Source organism: Ctenopharyngodon idella, chromosome 24 (genome assembly GCF_019924925.1).
Source record: "Ctenopharyngodon idella isolate HZGC_01 chromosome 24, HZGC01, whole genome shotgun sequence".
Taxonomy (NCBI): domain Eukaryota; kingdom Metazoa; phylum Chordata; class Actinopteri; order Cypriniformes; family Xenocyprididae; genus Ctenopharyngodon; species Ctenopharyngodon idella.
In genome coordinates, this window is record NC_067243.1 from 12,422,329 (window position 1) to 12,445,805 (window position 23,477).

Here is a 23,477-nt window from a genome sequence, read left to right on the forward strand (position 1 = left end):
AGGATTTTTGTTTGACTTTAAAACCAGCATAATGCTGATTCTGTTGCAGTGACCTATAGGGATGATTCTATTAATATATAAGAAATAAGGCATGAAATGTGAATAAGAAGGTGCTTGTTTTGTTACACATTGTAAATGTTTAATAAAAACTCTCTAATCTGATAAAAAACATATGTATGAAATGAAATGTTGCACTTAAGATGTATTGAGGTCGGAGATCGCCAAGTTGCTGTATTGTTGGTTGCTCGCATGTATTACACTGTAAAAATGATTTTTCAGAGCTCTTAAAAAAGAGATTATTGGAGTACTTCTTACAAGAAAATCCAATTCTTTTCAAAATTTCATGTTTAATTCAACGTGTTACTTGCCATTTCTTTGTAATTGTCACGTGATTTCAGTAAACACGGCTTTGTTACGTCATAAGTGTTTCAAAACATTTTGAAATTTCAATGCTTCACATGACTTTGGCAGTTTGATACACGCTCCGAACCACTGATTCGAAACAAAAGATTCGTAAAGCTTCATGAAGCAGTGTTTTGAAATTGCTCATCACTAGATATTGTTGAATAAAGTCATTATTTAGTTTTTTTGGCACACAAAAAGTGCCTTTCTGGGCATTTGAAAGTCTTAATTATCTTGCTGTCAATGGATTTTATCAAAAATATCTTAATTTGTGTTCCGAAGATGAATGAAGGTCTTACGGGTGTGGAACGAAATGAGGGTGAGTAATTAATGACAGAATTTTCATTTTTGGGTGAACTAACCCTTTAAAGTCACTTTGCCAGTTTGAATGGCCCTTTGTGGGTCAGGGTTCTCTAGATGTTCAAAATATGCAAACTACATAGTGAATGAAAATGCTTCTTTTGTTGCATGACCATGCAGTGATGCATGATTGTATAAGCTCTGCATATCTACTTTAGTAAATGAAATAAAAAGTTAATTATGTGTATAATATAATGCCGCCATCATTGCAGGTAGCACTGAATGGGAAAAATACACGTATGTTTTTGTAACAAATCAGGGTTTTATTGAGTTTCCCTTTGGCAAAACCCTTAGGATTTCCTAAAATAAATTCTGAAACTGTGAATGTTCTTCTTTATGGAATTTAATAATATAATATTAAATTATATTGTTTTATAATAAACAGTAAATATATATATTTTATAACATTCTCTTTAATTGTTTGTACATTTTATTTACTTATTTTCTATTGTGGAGCCTGATGGTTAAGGTGAATGTTATATTTGTTAAATATCTCAGTTATGGAGAGTCAGTTTCATGAAATTTAAGCAGGTGTGAGCACACTGTACATCGGCGTCTGTTTTCAGCAACACAGAGGGAATGTTTTCAGGAAACGGAAAAGGGAAATTCAGAACCGAATCCCTTTGAATAGAGGTATCATTTGATAAATATCTAAAATGACTTGGAATCACTCCAAACACAACAAACAGTTTAAGGCCAGAATAGAACCACTCAGATCTGATAAAGTTGTGCCCTACAGCCCTGCTTTCAGGCAGTTGTGTGTTTATGTCTATTGTGTTTTGTACTTATTTTAAGCACAAAATTCTCACCGGTCGCCATAATGGGAGAGTATGTAAGAATATATTTTTTGCTTACAAACGGAGTCACACATTTTGTCTTGCAGTAGCAAGATGTTGAGGTTATGATAGAGCAGATAATTTTTTGCAAATTGGCACTCGGCAAACAGGTGCATTCAGCTAGAGAAACTTGCCTTTCTCTAAATGACTTGAAAACCCAGTTTGCCTTGCTCTCAGTTTATGTTATCATTTTCATTCTCTGCTCAGTGCAGAGCGACCCATAATGCCACTTTTTTTTAAATCTAGTTGATAGGCACAAGCGTGCTGTCAGTTTTAAATGTTTCTATGCAGGAAGTTGCCTAATGAATGTCTGACTACCATAGTATGATTAAAAAGATTTAATTTTATCAATGCATGATCATTATCTTTTATTAGTGTGCATTTTAAATAAAATAAAAAATCTTGGAAGTAACTCACATCATTGTTCAGGGAGAAAACTGGATAATGTAGCACCTTTTTTCGTCCTTTTCTAGGTGTAAAAACACTAAGGGAAGCAGGTCGAGGGGGTGATGAGAAGACACCAGATAGTAAATCTATTAAACCCACTGCCTGTCACTCAATAAAATAATCACATTGCTGAGTGTTTTTGAAAGTTTTATATGACTATCACAGTTTGCCGGCTTGTGAATTAGCAGAACTTGTACGCAGCCACTACAAAACTGTTTGCAAGCTTCTAGGGATTTGATTTTTGTTGTTGTGTTTAAAATAAAGATATAAACAATAGTGCAATGGTGTCTGTCCGCTGAATGTGAACCACAATCTCTGATTCCCCTCCGTGGCCATGGGAAAGTAAATATTTACAATGGCAACAATAAAACTTCAGTTACATTTAGACGTTTCCAACAAAGAAATGGATTGACTTCTTTCAGCTGTTTGAACACATTTTTATTTGGACATTTCTACCATGTGACGGCTGAAGCAGCAGCGTAACACTGTTTTCATGGTAACCATATGCATGGTTATGAACGGTACATTATGATACATTTTGAATGGAATTCTGCAAAACTACAGAGAATATATAAAGTGATCATGCAATGCAATGGAATAGCTTCTCTTCCCTGCAAATGATGCAATGGAGTATGTGAATATTTAATTTAAAGGCAAAAACAAAACAAAAGGTGCAGGAATCGGTATTAACTTCAGTATCAGTAGTGGTGTCATGAGAAATCGAGTCTCCCCCCCCCTCCCCCAGGAATCGGGTCTCCTTTAGGACCCAGGCGGTAATGCCTGATCAAAAGTTGTTATCATGATGTCTTGACTAATTATAACCTATTTCACTATTGTATGATGTTTTATACATTAAGTGCACAAACATCATACTCGAAATAAAAAATGAATGCCTATGTATTGTATAATAAAACAAACTGAAAGTAGATATTGGAAGCAAAAAACATACCTAATAAAATATAAGCTAAGCTAGCAGGCTAATCGGGTAGATGTATGCTATGCTAGTACATAAGCTAACTAAAAAACAGTAAGAACAAGAAATGCTTGATTATAAAACGGATAGTTCCGGCCCTTGATTCTGATTGGTTGAGCGGCGTTCGAAGCCGTTGTAAAATTCCCGAAAACATACAGCTGACCGCATTACATAAGCATCCTTGCGCTACTGAATGTGTATGTTGCTGCATCTGTTTTAGCAACCACTCTTAGCAAAGTATACATATGTTTGTTCTCTATTGATTTTGTTCATTGAAGCTTACTACATTATGTAGAAGAGTATTGTGAGAGAGATATCGAGTGACTGAGTGTTTTTCTTTAAGTCAGTCCTATGTTCATAATAAAAAATCTGTTTGAATGTCTGCTGCGATCTTGTCCTTTTAACATTTACTGGGTTTCCCTGTGCTCTGGTGACACTGACAGCGCTAGTCAAAGCATTTGTCATTTGTGTCTTGTTCCGTGTTTCAGTATAAAAGTCTTTGCGACTGAGTGACTCGCTCATAAAGACAATCTTTGCCGCCATCTAATGGTGTAATAAATGTAACTTCTGTTGCTGTTATTGATACATATTTTTTGGCTTTATTATTTGTATTGTGTGGTAACCGTTTTATAAAAGCAATAAGCCCTGTGAAGCTGTGGTTTATAGTGAATTTATAACAGCAAAGGGGGTTTTAGGCACTCCGCTCCATGTCGTGCCTAACGACGCCCCTTAGCTGTTATAAATTCACTGTAAACAATGGCTACTTGGGGCTTATTGCTTTATTTCTTAACCTATAGCTTCTGTTATATACTAATATAAGAACCATGTAATTTAAAACACATTAACAGTCATTATAACGCATTTTAAACAATATAAATCATAATGTGATTTTGCAGGAATTATAATCAGGTGCTAAAAATACAAACCCGATTCCAAAAAAGTTGGGACACTGTACAAATTGTGAATAAAAAAGGAATGCAATGATGTGGAAGTTTCAAATTTCAATATTTTATTCAGAATACAACATAGATGACATATCAAATGTTTAAACTGAGAAAATGTATCATTTTAAGGGAAAAATAAGTTGATTTTAAATTTCATGGCATCAGCACATCTCAAAAAAGTTGGGACAAGGCCATGTTTACCACTGTGTGGCATCCCCTCTTCTTTTTATAACAGTCTGCAAACGTCTGGGGACTGAGGAGACAAGTTGCTCAAGTTTAGGAATAGGAAAGTTGTCCCATTCTTGTCTCATACAGGCTTCTAGTTGCTCAACTGTCTTAGGTCTTCTTTGTCGCATCTTCCTCTTTATGATGCGCCAAATGTTTTCTATGGGTGAAAGATCTGGACTGCAGGCTGACCATTTCAGTACCCGGATCCTTCTTCTACACAGCCATGATGTTGTAATTGATGCAGTATGTGTTCTGGCATTGTCATGTTGGAAAATGCAAGGTCTTCCCTGAAAGAGACGATGTCTGGATGGGAGCATATGTTGTTCTAGAACTTGGATATACCTTTCAGCATTGATGGTGCCTTTCCAGATGTGTAAGCTGCCCATGCCACACGCACTCATACAACCTCATACCATCAGAGATGCAGGCTTCTGAACTGAGCGCTGATAACAACTTGGGTTGTCCTTGTCCTCTTTAGTCCGGATGACGTGGCGTCCTAGTTTTCCAAAAAGAACTTCAAATTTTGATTCGTCTGACCACTGAACAGTTTTCCACTTTGCCACAGTCCATTTTAAATGAGCCTTGGCCCAGAGAAAACGCCTGCACTTCTGGATCATGTTTAGATATGGCTTCTTTTTTGACCTATAGAGTTTTAGCCGGCAACGGCGAATGGCACGGTGGATTGTGTTCACCGACAATGTTTTCTGGAAGTATTCCTGAGCCCATGTTGTGATTTCCATTACAGTAGCATTCCTGTATGTGATGCAGTGCCGTCTAAGGGCCCAAAGATCACGGGCATCCAGTATGGTTTTCCGGCCTTCACCCTTACGCACAGAGATTGTTCCAGATTCTCTGAATCTTTGGATGATATTATGCACTGTAGATGATGATAACTTCAAACTCTTTGCAATGTTTCTCTGAGAAACTCCTTTCTGATATTGCTCCACTATTTTTTGCCGCAGCATTGGGGGAATTGGTGATTCACTGCCAATCTTGACTTCTGAGAGACACTGCCACTCTGAGAGGCTCTTTTTACACCCAATCATGTTGCCAATTGACCTAATAAGTTGCAAATTGGTCCTCCAGCTGTTCCTTATATGTACATTTAACTTTTCTGGCCTCTTATTGCTACCTGTCCCAACTTTTTTGGAATATGTAGCTCTCATGAAATCCAAAATGAGCCAATATTTGGCATGACATTTGAAAATGTCTCACTTTCAACATTTGATATGTTATCTATATTCTATTGTGAATAAAATATAAGTTTATGAGATTTGTAAATTATTGCATTCCTTTTTTATTCACAATTTGTACAGTGTCCCAACTTTTTTGGAATCGGGTTTGTACTACCCATTAAAAGCCTGTTGAACCAATGGGATCACTCGGGGTCCTAAAGGAGACCTGATTCCTGGGGAGACTCGATTTCTCACCACAATGGCAACGCTCTTAAGATGGAGGCACCACCCCAACATGCAACGTGAAGTAGCTTCACATTCTCTAAATGTATAGGTGGAGCATTTGTAAGGCTGGTCAAGGATTAGCCTTTCCCTGGCCACTGACTTGAGACTACCGTGGAATATTCTTACTCAAACCAGACTGCTGCTGCTTCTGATTGCATTTAGAGGGAAAAGCTGCCCATAACTACTGCTTTAGGATCAGTATTCTCTGTAATAATAGCATATTGGTGAAACAGATTTGGTGTTTGCTCTCTTGAGAGCATCAAAGGTTTCTATTTACAACGTGTTTTGCAGCATTGAGCAATGTATCCAATCACAAACATAGCTGTTGATTTCTTGAACGCAATGGCCAATCAGCCGTGTCTAAGTTAGAATCCACTCTCCTCTCAAAACACCTGAGTTTTTGTCCAGTTCTGAGTTCTGCAAATCCTCTAATTATAAGTCAACTTAAAACAAATAAAGTGTAGACATTGTGTTAAATAAAAGTTTCATTGACTATAGTGGAACTTTGCGAGATTGCAATGAATTGAGATGAGTGACAGCTTTGTAGTGATTATAAAGGTAGCGCTCTTTGTGTGCTTTCTACCCAAATAGCAAATTGGTTTTGGCCCGAATCTGGTTGAATTACATTTGGTGATATATAATCAGTTTAGAATTTGAATAAAACTTTTTGTTTTGCTGCATTAGGTAAGGCAATGGTTATTTATTATTCAAATTGGCTGCCATGCCAAATCACGTATACGGTATGCTTGCTTTTCTGTTCAAATTATAGTGGTTTGTGAACTTGGCTGCTTTAATAACAAATAATTTAGCGGGAACGTTTATGCTGGGATGTGTAGGTTGTTACTAGGCGACGCGTAACTTGAAACCAGAGCCGGCTCTGCTTGAAACAATTTCATTACATTCTATTTAAATGTGTTTTTAAAGAGGGAGCACATCTCCTTAGCCTTACCCTGGAGTTGGTTATCCCTCCGCCTATGCATACTCTTTCTTTTCATAAGTTTATGTTACTCTTAACATGTTCTCAAATTATTTATATTTTCTCCTCTCTTTTTACATACAGATTCATTTCTAGGACTGATTACACCTTCAACAGTCCAGATTTATCTTTAGGTTTAGGAAGTATAGGCAAAGAACCTCTTATAAAGTCTTCTGTTTACCTCCGAAGTGTGACGAGAACTCTGTAGGTTAACAAGGTGTGAACAGCGAGTTTCATAAAGCACAAGTTTACAGAATGCATAATTGATTCACAGGAGGTTCAGACTCACCCAACTAAAAGACTGCAACATCTGACAGTACTGTGTCTGTTGTGTCTGATATTAAAATCTGCAATTCCACAAATCCCTGAAAATTTCCCTCTAGTATTAAGTTCACACAATAGCATCACAGCCAAAACAACCTCCACCCTTCTTAAATAAACCCAAACAGAATCATGGGCCTGTTCTGTGGGGAGTTGCTGCTGAATCACCATTGATATCACACGTTGATCAATTCACTTCATGTATCGGGGGACCTGTTTTTACAATACTTTTACAATACCTGTTTATAGTCAGCTTTGCATCTATTTCAATATTTCATTCTTTTTTTTCTTTTATTTTACTCTATCGTTCTCTGTACTGCCCTTTATCTCTCTCAGCTGTTCTGCTGTGGTGTGTTATGGGTTCATCGAGCTGGTATGCGGCAGGAATCTTTGGATCAAGGTAATTTCACTCAGTTTGAGATTTTCCCAGGATGTTAAGCTTCCCTTTACCTTTGTGTGCCTCAGCGAGCGAGATAGCAAGCGACACGTTTCAAACGCATACACGGTGGCTCCCGGGGTTTGACGCCAGCAGCAGGGCAGGGGGAACTTGAAAGATACGGATCGTAAATTATACCTGACACTAGAATTTCCCAAAAGGATCAGATTATTGCAGCCTGTCTCAAGTGTGGGGCTATGCTGTGAATTCATGTGTGGTAGGGTAATCGTGATGGAGGGCTATTTGATTTGTGATGGGGAGGCCTGACTGGGGACCTATCATTGAACCTTTAAAGGGTTAGTTCACCCAAAAATTAAAATTCTGTCATTTATTACTCACCCTCATGTCATTCTACACCCGTAAGACCTTCGTTCATCTTCTGAACACAAATTAAGATATTTTTGATGAAATCCGATGGCTCAGTGAGGCCTCTATTGAGAGCAAAGCCACCGAACCTCTCAAGATCCATAAAGGTGCTAAAAACATATTTAAAACAGTTCATGTGAGTACAGTGGTTCTACCTTAATATTATAAAGCAACGAGAATACTTTTTGTGCACCAAATATCTCGTGATGGCCGATTTCAAAACACTGCTTCTGAGCTTTACGAATCTTTTGTTTCGAATTATTGATTCGGATCTCCTATCGAATGGCTAAACTGCTGAAATCACATGACTTTGGCGCTCCGAACCACTGATTCGATTCGTAAGGCTCCGAAGCAGTGTTTTGAAATCGGCCATCACTAGATATTGTTGAAAAGTCATTATTTTGGTTTTTTTGGTGCACAAAAAGTATTCTCGTCGCTTTATAATATTAAGGTAGAACCACTGTACTCACATGAACTGTTTTAAATATGTTTTAAGTACTTTTATGGACCTTGAGAGGTTCAGTGGCTTTGCTCTCAATAGAGGCCTCACTGAGCCATCGGATTTCATCAAAAATATCTTAATTTGTGTTCTGAAGATGAACGAAAGTCTTAGGGGTGTAGATCGACATGAGGGTGAGTAATAAATTACATTATTTTCATTTTTGGGTGAACTAATCCTTTAAGATCCTTCATTGGTAATATAGGAGTAGTTCATTCAAAACTGAAAATGACGCCATCATTTATTCACCCTCATGTCATTCCAAACCTGTATCCATTTTTTCCCTCTGTAGAACAAAAACAGTCACTTAAAGGCTCCAAAAAAGTGGTCCATATGATTTGTGCATGGCAACACAAGTCTTTTGAAGTTGTACAACAGCTTTGTGTGATCAACAGATTAAAATTTAAGACGTTATTCACTGATAATCCACCCTTTTAGTAAGCGACCGAATCAGTGGGTCACTGAGTTGAACTAGATCAGTCTAACTTGTGAATGAATCATTTGGACCAGTTTTACGAAACAAATCAAATGATTCATTGCAAAGATCACATTTAAAATAATCGTTTATTCATCAATCGAACATCACTACCTCTATCATTAAAATGTTAAATGTATGATATATATTTTTGTCTGTTTCTCACACAAAGCTATCATAAAACTTCAGAACACTTGGACCACTTTTACATGGTGTTTTTGTGTCCTTTTTGAAGCTTAAAGGGATAGTTCACCCCAAAATGCAAATTCTGTTATTAATTACTCACCCTCATGTCATTCTAAATCTGTAAGACTTTCGTTCATCTTCGGAACACAAATTAAGATCTTTTTGATGAAATCTGAGAGATGTTTGTCCCTCCATTGACTGCCTTTGCAACGACCACCTGACTTGAATGACGCACAAGAACAAACCTCTTCTGGAAGCTCAAACTCGCTGCATTACCAATGAGGTTTATTATCGTGTGTTACACAGCACGTTTGAGCTTCAGCAATAGGTTTGTACTTGTGCGACATTCATGTGAATAAAAGCCCAAATTCAATCTGTTCATCATAAAGTATCTTTAGAAAATGTGGACTAAACCACTCGCTTCATATGGATTAGTTTTCCGATTTCTTTATGAACTTTTTTAAGCTTCAAAGTGGCAGTTGCAAAGGCAGTCAATGGAGGGACAAACATCTCTCAGATTTCATCAAAAAGATCTTAATTTGTGTTCCAAAGATGAATGAAAGTCTTACAAGTTTGGAACGACATTAGAGTGAGTAATTAATGACAGAATTTTCATTTTGGGGTGAACTAACCCTTTAATATATTTAGTCCCCCATTCATTGTAATTACATGGAAAAGAGCGACCAGCACAGTCTTCGGAATATCTTCTTTTGTGTTACACAGAAGAAGGAATGTCAAACAAGTTTGGAATGACATGAGGGTGAGTAAATAATGACAGAACTGTAATTTTGGGTGAACTATCTTTTAAAACAAAAGTTTCACAGTCAAGTATATACTATACTGTTTTTTTGTTTTTGTTTTTAGGTATGCTAACTTGTTTATAATTTAAAGTATTAATTGATTGTTCACTTATTTTAGCACTTTAGAACTCTCATTTAGCAAGTATCATTTCTGAAGTGTTTTTAGGTTATATATGGTTACTGAACCCCCTAAATGAGGTGACACCTGAAGTATGTTGAACGTGAGAATTTGCAGATGATCTCTCTCACATCTATGCTTTAACCCCACCTGATTTTGCTGGGGACCCACAGGTCCTTATCCAAGAACACAAATAGGTGACTAGAGAAACCGAGGTGCAAACCCACCTCAAGATGCCATACCTTGTGCGTACAATGCAGGTGTGAGTGTGGGATCGCAGGAGAACATGACAGGAACCATTGCAATAAAAACTAGGACTGCAAAGTGAACATGTTTAGCTTGCATTTGGATCAGTGAAGTAGGAAGTCTCGAGCAATAGTTGTTTTTAGCTGAAAGTAAGAAGATTCTGTGTATAACACAAAAGTTAATTTAGTTTCAAATTGGTTTTAAGATAGAGGAGAGAAAAAGTGGTGTTTCTGCTCAAAGAGTGTTTGATCTCAACTGCTACATTGTTGACAAAGCTGAAGTATGCTTTGCTCCCAGGTGGAACTTCTCAGGATGTTTTCCCAGTAATGGAAGAGTCAGCCATGCAAAGTCAGAATGGCATTTTTTGTGCTGACAAATTCTTGAGGGACATAACCTGCCCCCGAAATGTCCTTGCATTCTCCAACAAGGCTTTTGTTTCTCTGTGTGGGTTCTTTGCTTGGAGGGAGAAAGAAAAAATGGGCACTGGAATGGTAAAGTATCAGCCAGCAGCTGTTGCGTGAGTGACAAACTCAAGGGCTTGTGATATGAGAGGCACAGAGGAGAGGAAGACAGCAGTAGCTGTGCTGTCCTATATAAAATGTGCTTTTGTGTTATGAAGAAAATATGTTACCTGTTAGAGGTATATTGGACTCTAGTGAGGTGAAGGGTCTTTTTTGCATGATGAGCCCCCATTTTGTCAGGTCGAGGGTGTTTGAATGCTGTAATGTTGGTCATGTGCTGGCAGGGGGCTTTTGACAGGGACTAGACAGACTATGTCTGAAGAAAATGTCTGTCAACACATTGTCCAGGTTGGCTTTTGATGTCTGTAATGATGATGGGGTAAAAATAACATAGATTCCTCTAGTAATGTTTTAAGTAAAGCAAAGAAAGTCTCTCTTTTTTTTCAATTAGGAGATAAGCCTGAAGCTATTTTGTGACTGCTGCTACTTGATTATGCTCTATACAGTTATTTCCTCAGGTCTGATGCACCTGTTGTGGGTTTTTGCAAGTAAATAAGATAAAATTGAGAAGCAGTGTTACAACTTCCCCAACAGAATCTCTCAAACTGGCTGATCCTTCTTACCTTTATTTGGCTAAACAAAGACATTTCCAGACAACAATAAGACTTTGTTTATCTGACTTGTCTTTTTCATGTTATTAAAGTAAGTTTTAAAGAATTTGTCTCATCCCAATGATTGTGTAATATAAAATATTTATCAGATCAGGTCATTTAAGGCTAGTAAAGCTATGTAAATTAATATGTAATAAAAAGTCAAATAGAGGGAACTAATTTAAAATAATTATAATTGTTTAAAAATATATATACTGTAAAACATTATGTTCATGATTTGTTATCACAACATTTTTTCTTTTGTCAAGTCAACTTCAATAATTTATGTAGTTCAGATAACATAATTGTTTGCGTTTCTGTTGATTAAACCAATCGCCTTCATTGTATTAACTCAAATTTAATGAACTCAAAATTTTAAGGCAACCAGGTAACTTTAAGTTAAACCAACAATTATTTTTTACAGTGACATATCTCTCTTTTCATTTTTCCCTCAGAACATTTAAAACCATAAAATAGTAATAATATTTTGAAAATAAATTAATATTTGAATGTATCTGAAAGCAAATTTCTTACACATTTTCAATTAAGATAAATTAATGACTAGTGTAGACAATTAAATGGAGATGTTTGATCCTCATAGTTGGTTGAAAGAAAGATAATTGTGAATTGTCATTTTTTTTCTCTCCAAAGATGAAGAGATATTCACTCTTTTTTTGTTTTTGTTTGTTTTGTCAACAGCAGCTTCAACCAGTAGTTTCCATTTACAATAATTGTAAACTATGTCAATTAATGAAGCATATCAAATATATTTGATGGATGGCTGCTGTTGTTTTTATTCAGTAAAGACATCTGCAGTTGCTCAACCACGACATTATAACTGTGAGAAATCGGTTATTTTGTTATTCTCTTTTCATGCCTTTTGACCTAAGAATTCAGTTTTAATTTGCAATTATTGTAAAGACACATTTGCTGCTTGATGATTTTTTTAAAATTCATGTACTTTTTAAACAATTACAAGTCCGTTGGGTGGCCACCTGTTTATTCAAAAACTTGATTCTCAAGGAAATAAATGTATTTTGTTCAGAGAATGCTACAGGAATTTAATAATACACTGTAAAAATGAATTGTTGGTTTAACTTAAAAAAGTAAGTTACCTGGTTGTAAAAGTTTGAGTTCATTGAAATTAAAAATTTGAGTTAATACAATAAAGGCAAATGGTTTAATCAACAGAAACTCAAAATATTATGTTATCTGAACCACATTAATTATTGAAGTTGATTTGACAAAAGAAAAAATGTTGTGATAACAAATCATGAAAATAATTTTTTACAGCGTATCTGTAGTAATTTAATATTTAAAAAAAAATGTGATTATTGATTATTATATAGATTATTGTTTAGTAGAATTCCTTGTGAATTAAATAACTGAATCAACTGAATATTTTTTGTAAATAACGTAGTACAATACAAAAGTCCAGAATTATATTATTAACATTAGTAAGCATGCATAAACATTGTTTTAATATTTTATGTCTAAAACAAACATGATTTAAACATGTTTACAAGAAGATCTCCCTTCTAAAATATTTCCTAGAAAACTGAAAAAGCTTCTTTTTTTTTAATTCTTCATTTTTGCTGACATATACTTCTACAAAAATATGTTTAGTAAACTAGAATAATTTCTTAATATCTGTGGCAACAATAGTTCCACATCAAGGAAGTGCAGTAGATTATTGCTGTAATGCATGAGTCATATGTTATAATTTTAGGTGAAAAGTCCACTGTAAATAAGCAAATATTTGTATCCTAAAATTAATTTTCTTATTATCCACACATAAATGCTTCCTTGATTTATTGAGACTCAAACCTTAAGCTCTTTGAGTTTCCATGCACAAAAACATCTAAGTTAATGTGTGAAAAACTTAAATGTAAAATCAGCTGTGATATTTGGAGGGTCTAGCAAACTTTCTTTTGGGTGTGTCTTCACGGATATCGCGTTAATTGCAGGCATCCGGGAAATAGCATGAACTGCTTAGCCCCAGTAAGAGCAGCATTTGTGTGACGTCATTATTCCGCGAAAAAACAGCATGGTCAGGTTTAGAATATAGAGGCGTGAACCACAGACAGGCGTTTGAATCAGACAGTAGTTAACTCTTTTTGACGTTATATATGATATATGTATGTCTTCTCGAATGTCTTGTGAGTTCAAAGGAAACTATAAGCGCTGATTTATAGATGAGGGTTTGAATTACACACCACTGAATGAGGAGTCAAAGTGTTGCTCACTTAGACCATTATTAAATAAATGTATATGTATATTTTATGGTAATAAGAAAAAATCTTCCATGTTTTTTTTTTAAACAAAAGGTTTTTGTTTATCTAAAACGTTCCAATGCGGATTATTTGAGTAATGTATTAGTTTGATTAAAGAAGAACATTTGAATGATATCCTCCCACAAGAGAAAAGGAAAGCTTTATATCGTTCCAATGAAAAAGGATGCATCCTTGATGTTATTATGACTCATAGCACCCATTGTTTGAATCAATTAATGCGGCATTTGGAGCTTTGAGACCCACTCGTGATACCCTGCATTGCCGAAATTTCACGTGTCGGGTGCGTGTGGGTAACACTGCAGTTTACATAAGGAACGCGGATGTTTTAAGAAGGAAATGAAATGACTACATGTTTCAGCATTTAAGTCACTGGAATTGCTTAATTATCGACGATAGGCATCACTTTTGCTTGCTCTGTTAATTTAGATTTATAATAGCCTACCTATTGCGTTTGGTCTGGGTAAAGTACTATAATGAAACAAATAGAAATTTATGGGCAGACTAACTTTGAAAATTATGACCTATATATTATTTAAATTTTATTGCTTTGTTTGCCCTGCATAAATTGCAACCAGAATCATTTTATCTGATAGGATACGGTCCTTATAATTAAAATAGCCTATGATTTTATCAAAGCATCACTCAGATTGTATTGCTGTCGCTCGGCTAGATTTGTATAAATTTCTTCATGACATCTGCGTGCGGCAGACTCTGAGAAGTAGCAACATTCATCAGGTGATCGGTAAAATAGATTAGGTTCTTCTTGGCGCTTTAGAAGGTGAACTTCCACAGACAAAGTCTGCCCAGTAACAATCCGAAAGCGCGCAGAACAACTATTGGCTATGCAAATTGACAGGGGAGGAAACAATCTACAGCGAGAAAAAAAGGTTTTAAAGAGACATTTCCTATCACATTTAAAAGTGTTGAAACGAAGCAACTGTTGCAAAAGTAGCCTACATATTTGCGGTTGAGTTCTTCGGAATCATTAACAGGCTTGAAGAACCTCGAGATGCACCTCGATCAAAAACTCACTATAGATGTTCTCTAGAAGACATATTAGCGCCATTTAATTCTAATTCCCCTATATACGAAAGGTTAAACTGCCCATTTGCAACTTAAATGACTTTATGAATGAGTGCGTTATACATGTTTGAAATCTGTCACCTGCATGTTAGGTAGCGTTGCAGATAACGATTTTGGAATGCTCACATCTCCTTTTGAGGCTTGGTTTTTCGGTCCTGAATAGAGACTATGATATAGCCAATGCTTTATATAATACACTGGGGGTAGCTAAAGAGAATATCTATCATTCAGCTGCTATCTCTGACGAGAGAGCGTTGCTTCATGCTTTCGCTGCATTTCCTAGAAAGCTATCTGGTTGACCACAGGCGTTGCTGTTCATGTAAGATAGCTCTATTTTGACTTTGTAATGACGAGGTGACGTTTTAGTGTCCTTAAAGTCAAAAAGAAAAGTTTTTGGCCATTTATTGGTTTAATTTGGTCAAATGTCTGCGTGACACCACTATTGATCAATGATATGCATAGCAGTTGATACAAAATGAAATGAAATGAAATAAACCACTTTTTTTAGAACACTTCGAGATATCATATAAGAGCTGAGTATTTCGTTGGGTGCTTTACGTTTAGCCTATGTTTACCCAACGTCGTTAAAATAGTTGCACATGAATGGGTGAGTTAAGGATGAACGTCTTGCATGAACCATAATACCCAGCCAATATTGTCTTTCTGTCCATCTTGTGGGGGCTATTGATTATTTGATCACCCAGAGCAAGAGAGCAGGAAAAGAAGAGGAAGACCGAGCATGTTGCGTCTGGCCAATAATAGCCGAGATGTGCTTAAGCTTGCGTCACACATCTGCAGACCTCAAATGTTGCAGCGAGAGGAGCAGAGCAGAGAAAGACTAGTGGGGAAAAGTTTGCAAAAGGATCAGGACTAACCTGGACAGCCCTGTAGACTGATTTTATGTGTCCGAAAAGTCCTTTCTGCACTTTTTGATCTTTCGCAACCATTGTATTTCACTGTTGGTATACATATTCGAGATCGAAAAGGACTTTAACAATCATGGAACTGCTTTGTCTCGAGATGGACACCATTGTAAGAGCCCGTCCTGACCCGAATCTTCTATATGATGACAGGGTACTACAGAGCTTGTTGACCATCGAAGAGAGGTTTCTTCCCCAGTGTTCATATTTTAAATGCGTTCAGAAAGACATTCAGCCCTTTATGCGGAGGATGGTGGCAACTTGGATGTTGGAGGTTTGTACATATCCGATCATTTCCGTGCTTACGCCGTATCTTCAAAACGTTTTGCAAAGCGTTTTCTCCTTTATTCTGTCATGTAAGCATTGTGGAATGCAACTAAAGGAGCTGCTTTAATATTTCCGAAAGGGCAGATCCGATTTTGTCGGGCTATTTATTTTATTGCAGTCATAAGCGCTGATTTTGGACCAAGTTCACGATTAGATTTGCAGGGGGATGAAGGTTATCGACATATGTCAGTGATCATAAGCGCATATTTCTTAAAGTTTTTGGTTCCGTTAACACAGTGGACAGAATCGTGCTTAATGTTATTTATTTATTTTTAGGATAAATATTTCCATGCACACGTATGCACTTCAATGCTTGCCGCTGTGCTAGATCTAACCATCGCCATGTTGGTTTTTCTTTCACAACAAGTTTATCGTAACAAAATGATGATAACAACTCTTAACATGTGCATGACTTGATAAATGAGCGTTTAAGGTATATAATTATGGTTGAATATATTGGGAATTACCTTTCTATAATTTTGTACAATTTTTTGAAATATATGCTTGCGGAAGGGGCGAGGGCCCGTGCTGCTTCTTAACCCATGCTGATCGAAGTCTATAGCCTTGGAATTAAGTTCGTTTTTTGTCGGAATCTTTCATATTTCTAATCTTTGAGTGTTGGAAACGTTAGATGAGGACCTTAGCTTTATTTTCATGTCTTAAATTGTCAGGTGAATCGAGCAGGAGAATTTATAAAAATTTTTGAAAAAAATATTTCGGTCCGATGGTGACGCACTCATCTAAGACCGCATGCTACTTCGTTTAAAAAATCTCGTTTTTATCATATAAAACATCGATTTAATGACTTGTCAATTGTCGGGAATGATGTGAAAAGGATTGGTGAATATTTAGAGGTATGAATAGTGGACGTAGACAATTTATTTATATTTTTAAATATTTTATGAAAATATGACGAATTAAAAAAAGCAGATCCCGTACTGTGTTGCATGGGTGTTTTTTGGCTCGGGTGATTGTGACTTGAATTCATTTCTTACTGAATGAACCAAAGGAATGTGAGTCTATTGACAAAGATGTTAGAGTCCCCTTTTCATCCATTAAATTTATACATTTATAACTACGACGAGACAGGAATTGCACGTTTTTTGGAATCAATCTCTAATGTTACCGTAACGATTTACAACCTCATATATCTATGCCATTGATGGACAGTACTACATATTTCGTTTTCTCGTGATAATTATTTTACATATATATATATAGTCATTGTGAGTCATATAAATTAAAACTAATTTTGTTGCGCCACGTGCATCTTTTCCTCTGAACTTATTAAGTTATGCCCTGCCCTTTCCAGGTCTGCGAGGAACAGAAATGCGAGGAAGAAGTTTTTCCACTGGCTATGAACTACTTGGACCGATTTTTAGCGGTGGTACCAACAAGAAAATGTAACTTGCAGTTGCTCGGAGCAGTGTGCATGTTTCTTGCGTCTAAATTGAAAGAGACGCGTCCATTAACTGCAGAGAAGCTGTGCATCTACACTGATAACTCAATCAGACCGCAGGAACTGCTGGTAAGTACCAAATAAACTCTTTGCATACCAAAACTTACTAACTTATCTGTAGGAAATGCTAGATAATTGTTTACATACTTTCTGCACAATTGTCCCCAAATATGAATGGCTAAATGTTCATGATTGCATTAATATGTACAGTGCATACTGCATACTAAATCTTATTGTCATTTAAATCTAATGTAGCCTACTGCAATTTGTGATGGAATCATTTTTCATATTGTGTATGTTTACAAATCAGCAACATAAGAATTAAAAGTAGTCTAAAGCAAAGACTAGGTTCTGTTTGACAAAATATTCTGCCGTCTGATGGATGTTCTCCACATTCAAATATCAACTAAAGGGTATTAGAGAGTGTTTCCATGCATCACAGGGCTATTACGCCATCTAGTGGCAACTATGCAACCCACAGCTACATCAAGGCTGAGGTCTTGTTCCACCTGTATATGTCGCTTGAATATAGTCTTTCAGTCAAGTAAATTTAAGTGACTTTCAAATGAGAGATACAGTCTTTTGACTTCTTGTCATCATCTTTGGATTATCATCATTCAGCTTCTTCTCAGTTCTATATGCATAGGTTAACTATATGAGTAAATTATTGTTTTAGAGGAAAAACTGTAGACACTAAAGCAAAATATGCTGGTAAATTACTCATTACTCAGTGTCAAGGGGAAAAACAGTACAGTGTGGCATAAAAACATTTGACTATGTTACGCCTGCACTTGAGTTTTTCCTCAGCTCTACTGGTTCAGCATTGCCTTTATGGTGGAAATGGGCAGTGCTATAGTAGCTCAGGCCAAAGATAAAAATTATTTTATTGATGAGTCATCAGAAAATTGCTGCTGTGGGCATCCTCCTGTCCCCACCGCCCCCCCTCAGCCTGGCATTTTGTTGTGGAGCTTCTGCTGGTCTGCAAAGTCCAAAAGATGCAGGAAACAAAAGATCAGCTGTCACAGTCACATCTTCATTTTTGTCCTCGTTAGCTGGCAAGAAGTTCTTGTAAATGAAACCGCAGTGACAGGCTGGAGGTACGACTGGAGGGCTCAAAAGGAGGAAGTGGGTTCCTGCATCAAGGCAGTGTTGCAAGAGTGTCACTGAGTTTCAGGGCTGGCCTCACTGCAATGGTGAGGTGACATTGGACTGCTGAGTCGATAGCCACAGAAGACAATATGTTGTCCTTAAGTTACTTTAAACTGGTGTTTGTGGTCATTTATGGCCTCATAAAGGTTCAACAGTGTGCTCAGAATATGACCAAAGATCGAGATGTACACAAATACAATACACAATATTGGCAAATATATAATTATGTAGTGTTGAGCCTTCAATAGTTGCCAGAACTGTCCCTGCACTTAATTAGGACACTAACCCAAAAATGAAAATTCTCTCATCATTTACACACCCTCATTTTGTTTCAAACCTATATGACTTTCTTCTTCTGCAGAACACACACACAAAAAAAAGATATTTTGAGGAATGTTTCAGCTGTTTTTGTCCAAACAATCAAAGTGACAACATTGATTGGACCCCATGGACATTCATTGTATGAAAATAACAGTGACGTATCTTTTTTTGTTGTTGTTTTTGACAGTTTTCATTTTGAGGTCAACTTTCTCTTTAAGAGCGAAGCAACACACCAAAATGAACATGCGTATTTTTGCTGCCCAAACTTCACAGATCCAAAGTGACAGAATGCAAAGGCTCATTTTCACATTAGCGTGTAATTGGTTTTCTTTTGGAGAAGGCCTCTTCTCATAGTTTACATTCCATCATACCCCTCTTGGTGTACCAGGAGTCAATGGTTTTGAGCGATTGTGGCTCCAATATGTCATCAGGCTTCATGTTCACATCAGGCACCTCCCCTAAGAAGAGAACAGACAGGAACATGTAGCTGTTTGTACTTTTGGGTGAGTCACTCACCAATGAAATCCAGCAAAGAGAGGAAGTGGAGAAATCATGCATCAGCGGATGGAAAGCTAAGAAAGCTGTTCCGGAGTATAAGTTCAGCGTAATCTTTTGTCTGTGCTTTAGAGCAGTTGTAAAGACTATACTGTATGTCTCAGAATGTAACGGCAATAAATATTTGGCCATCTCATAAAGTGTTTGTGGTTCATTTGTGGAGAAACCACCTCCATCTGAGCGAGCACTCCGTCATAAGGACTGTCCCAGCAAATGCAAGTTTTCCCCAATTAGTCACTTGGTCCTCTGTTACTCACCCCAGTTCAAATAGGAAGGGGGAGTGGTTATTTGAAGGATGCTGTCTTCTTGACTAAAACCAAATGACTGAGCATTTTAATTTTACACTCATCACTGAGTTAGGTCAAAGCAAGTTCATGTTATGCATCAAGAGTGCCCCCAAAAGATCAAATAGAATCATCAGCAGTGTTGGACAGTCACATTCAAGGTTATAATTGAGCCTTGTTCCTTTCCACTGAAGTTACATTGCAAGCCTTTTAAATACAATGAGGCTACAAATTAATGTTTTTATGAGTGTGTTTGTGGTTGCAAATGGGCTAGTGGCAGGTCCAGTATTTAACTAGTTCGACCTCTTCTGACTGGACGAATCGCTATAAAACAAACTCAGAATTATGTTTATATGCTAAGGAGGAAAGTACCTGATGCTGGACAGTCTCTGTGAAGTGACTAGGCAATCTGAGTGACCCATTTTTCTACTCAAGTGTGCCTGCAATTCAGCCTTTTAGCTTTCAGGATTTCCGCTTGTAGCTTTGCATAGCCAAGGCCAAACCATGTCCTGGAGGTCCCAGAGCTTTACTGAGACTGGATTTTGTGTGATCTGAACTGGTTCACATTTGAATGTGTAACAGCAGAGTTTAAACATATTTAGTATCTCATCTCTAGCAAATAACTTTTTTTTACACCTTCTATTTGAATGGTTGTTATAGAATGTTACCCCATCCAGTGTCTTCACAAGATGATATTTAGATCTTTTCAACGTCTAATGTATCGAAAGAAAACATCTAGAGACAGGAAGCCACTGAGAGGATGCAGTTTGTCTCTCCAGTTGAATGTACAGATCTAAATACCTCAAATACTGCAAATGGATTCAGATCATGCAAATTATTTAGGTTTGGATCTATAGTGATTTTCCTTCTTTCCTCGAACCCTTTTACAGGAATGGGAGCTGGTTGTCCTGGGCAAATTGAAGTGGAACCTGGCTGCTGTCACTCCCAATGACTTTATTGAACACATTATGAGGAAACTTCCGCTGCCTGAGGATAAGCTGGACCTGATCCGTAAACATGTGCAAACTTTCATCGCCCTTTGTGCAACAGGTAGTGTATTCAATGTAGATGATGTTTAGAAATGAATAAATGCCTGCAAAGCATTTTTAACTCTCACTGATTCGTACAATGCTCCATAGAACTCATCCCATTAAATCTTCTCAACATGCATTTGTACACTAACTTAGTAGAGTAGCCAGAAAGTGTTTGTCAACTTGTACGTGTCTTCCATTGGTGTTAAGTATGAGTAATGAAAGATCCACTGCCTAGTCAAGTTGGTGTTGATACCTTGCGTCATCACTTCAATAAGCGATGTGTTGCAAGATCCATGTTTATTCCTTGCAAAACATGAAATCAAAGCCGACTTCTGTGGGTTTAGTATCTATGGCAACTTTATTCAGGTTTTTGTTGCAGGCAAATTATCAGATGCCATCTCATTACATTCATGAGAAACTATGTGGACTGAAATAGCGATGTGTAATGGAGAGAATTTCACTGGAAGCCTTATGTGCTTGCCTGGTATGTTTGGTGGGCATATCAGTGGCTAACCCTGAATGCAGTGACACTTCAAAAGGCAGTTGTATAGTTAAGAACATTCCTGTGTGCTGTTGAGCCATTGGTTATACTGTTCCTGCTCTTAGAGGTGGACCACCTTTAGGAGATCAAACATAGCGATGAGAAAAGGGTGAGAAAACGTGAGGAGTGTATTGTTCCAGCCGAGCCAAACAGTGAAGCATGTCATGTTTTCATATCTTATCCCCTCTTCTCACGCCTCCCAGATGCTCCAGGGCATGACGACTTTCCCATAATCAGAAGCCTTTGTGGGGCTGGTTCTCCCAGCCAAGTCTGCACCGAACATCACCATAGGTGGTAATGGGATCCAGTGCACCACCCTTGTTCCCTCAGGCTTCTCTCTTCCTCCCTGAGGTTGCTCAGGAACTCCCCAGGAACCTCAGGAGTGACTCCGACTTTGGGAAAGTGGCATATGATGGGAGAGTGATTAGAAGGAGGAGCTGGCTGGTCTTCAAACATGGAGTGTTTGATTCTGCTGTTGGTTTGTGCAATAGACAGATTTGTTGTGAAACTGCTCTGACAAACAGAATCCATAGAAACTGGTTGGAATTGGCAGGATGAGCACTGATGATAACTGGGACAATATAAATGGTTTAACAATATAACTTGGATTTTAGATGCCAAAAAAAAATTGCAGATGCAACATACCCCTTTTGTTAAATCTCTGTTTTAAGCAATACACAAACTAGTTACTAGTATAACAACAGAGATTCGAGGGGTGTCCAAAAGATTTTAATTGCCGGGCAGATGCCTTGACTGCTGCTTTTCTTTCCTCTGTACAGTTTGCTTTCTTTGCAGAGAATTCAGCATCCCCCTCTTTTCTGAGACATGCATAAATCAAGGCCCCTGTATCTGAATGAGAAAGGAGAGAAGAGTGTGGAAAGACGACAGCTAATTTTTAATGGTTCTTTGCTTTTGATAAAACAGTTCCGTTCAGAGCTTTCTGTGAGATTTGGTCAGGCAGAGTAGGCCAGTTCAGTATTAATTAATAACATGGAGGGGCCTTTCAGAGATATGCAAATAGCTGGAAGGCTCGACTAGAGACCGCAAGAAAGGAGACAAAAGGAACAACCCTCCATTTCATATGCAGAGGCATGTAAGGGTCAGTGCAGAAGGAGCACACGATAAAACGTTTCTCCGGAGGGCAGTCTGTCAAAGGCCTACACAGGAACAAGCTCATTAAAAGTGATTATGCCCCATTTTTACTGTTAAACACCCGGCACCCTCTTTACTTCTCCATCGTAGATTGTCTGTAGATAATAATAACAACAGACTTGAGACATGCTATGATATTAGCAGAAAATATTTTTTGTAGGTAGAGATCATCTTGTCGCTCTTCGGATGGTTAATTAGAGAAATCCCTTAGGAAAAATAAATAACTAGTGACTGGTGGAGAGTTCAGCAGGGCTGAAAATTAAATCTACCAATTCATGTCATTTCTCATTCAAGAGGCTCTGTTTCCTCCCACACCGGCCTGACTGCTGTTGCTCAAGACTCCGCACTGGAGCAAGACTGAAACAAGTTGTTACAGGATTTTAACAGTCAAAGAGTGTTCCTGTTTTTAATTCATCTGTTTTATGATGGTTTGACAGGGGAGACCAACATACCGCTTTTGATGATGAAATTACTTTGTTGAAGATTTGTGACCATTTGTGTCATTAAAAAAATGACAATAGACAGATAATGTAATACAATGTTTTGAAGTAATGTTATACATGAATGTCCCAGACATGACCTGCCGATATCCAATTATTTATAGCCTCATAATGAGATACAACATAGCTAGGAGTTAAAAATTAATTAACATTTATTTGAATGTTTGTTACATGTTTACTCTTTTCTAGTTCTTCACTTATATGCTTTACCTGACTTGTTCCATTTGACGTTATACTGTGATGCCAAATTCATGTTTACGTTTGATCTTTATCAGTCAGGTCGAACATGGCTGCCCAAAACGAGACTTTCTGTAAAGGCAAACCTGTGCATCTGCATGAAAGTCTGGCACTTGATTTATTGCCCCTCAAATCATCGGTCTCTTTGGCCGTTCCTCAACTTTCCGGACGTTTAATTAATTTACAAGTTAAATGCGTACACAGCACATTGCACCCACCAAGGAGCTTGCTGTGTTGGCACAGTTCTGGGGATGCAGTGTGGCGAGGGCAGGAGAATGGTCCATTGAAGGGGGTGAGAGGCTGGTATACCAGGCCAGCCAGCCGCCGCTTACTAGGAGCCTTCCATCACAGGCGTCACCACTCAGCTACATACACTGTTTATCCTCTGCATGAATATCAATGAAGGCGTGCAGAATACAGCCATTCTTCCCTTACCA

At 37.4% G+C, this 23,477-nt stretch overlaps 1 protein-coding gene across 4 annotated transcripts in view; it reads left to right on the forward strand.

Moving 5' to 3' along the window:
• Positions 1 to 23,477, forward strand: part of ccnd2a (cyclin D2, a) — a 61,160-nt gene that overhangs the window by 28,013 nt on the left and 9,670 nt on the right. The window contains exons 1-4 of one of the 4 annotated variants that reach the window (XM_051883403.1): positions 15,274 to 15,755; positions 17,121 to 17,336; positions 20,467 to 20,626; positions 21,355 to 21,629. In XM_051883403.1, the coding sequence (XP_051739363.1) occupies positions 15,561 to 15,755; positions 17,121 to 17,336; positions 20,467 to 20,626; positions 21,355 to 21,449 (666 nt within the window). In that variant the 5' untranslated portion in view covers positions 15,274 to 15,560 and the 3' untranslated portion in view covers positions 21,450 to 21,629. Of the gene's footprint in view, positions 1 to 15,273; positions 15,756 to 17,101; positions 17,337 to 20,466; positions 20,627 to 21,354; positions 21,630 to 23,477 lie in introns of those variants that run through there. The other 3 variants (XM_051883401.1, XM_051883404.1, XM_051883402.1) reach the window with 3 other exon arrangements.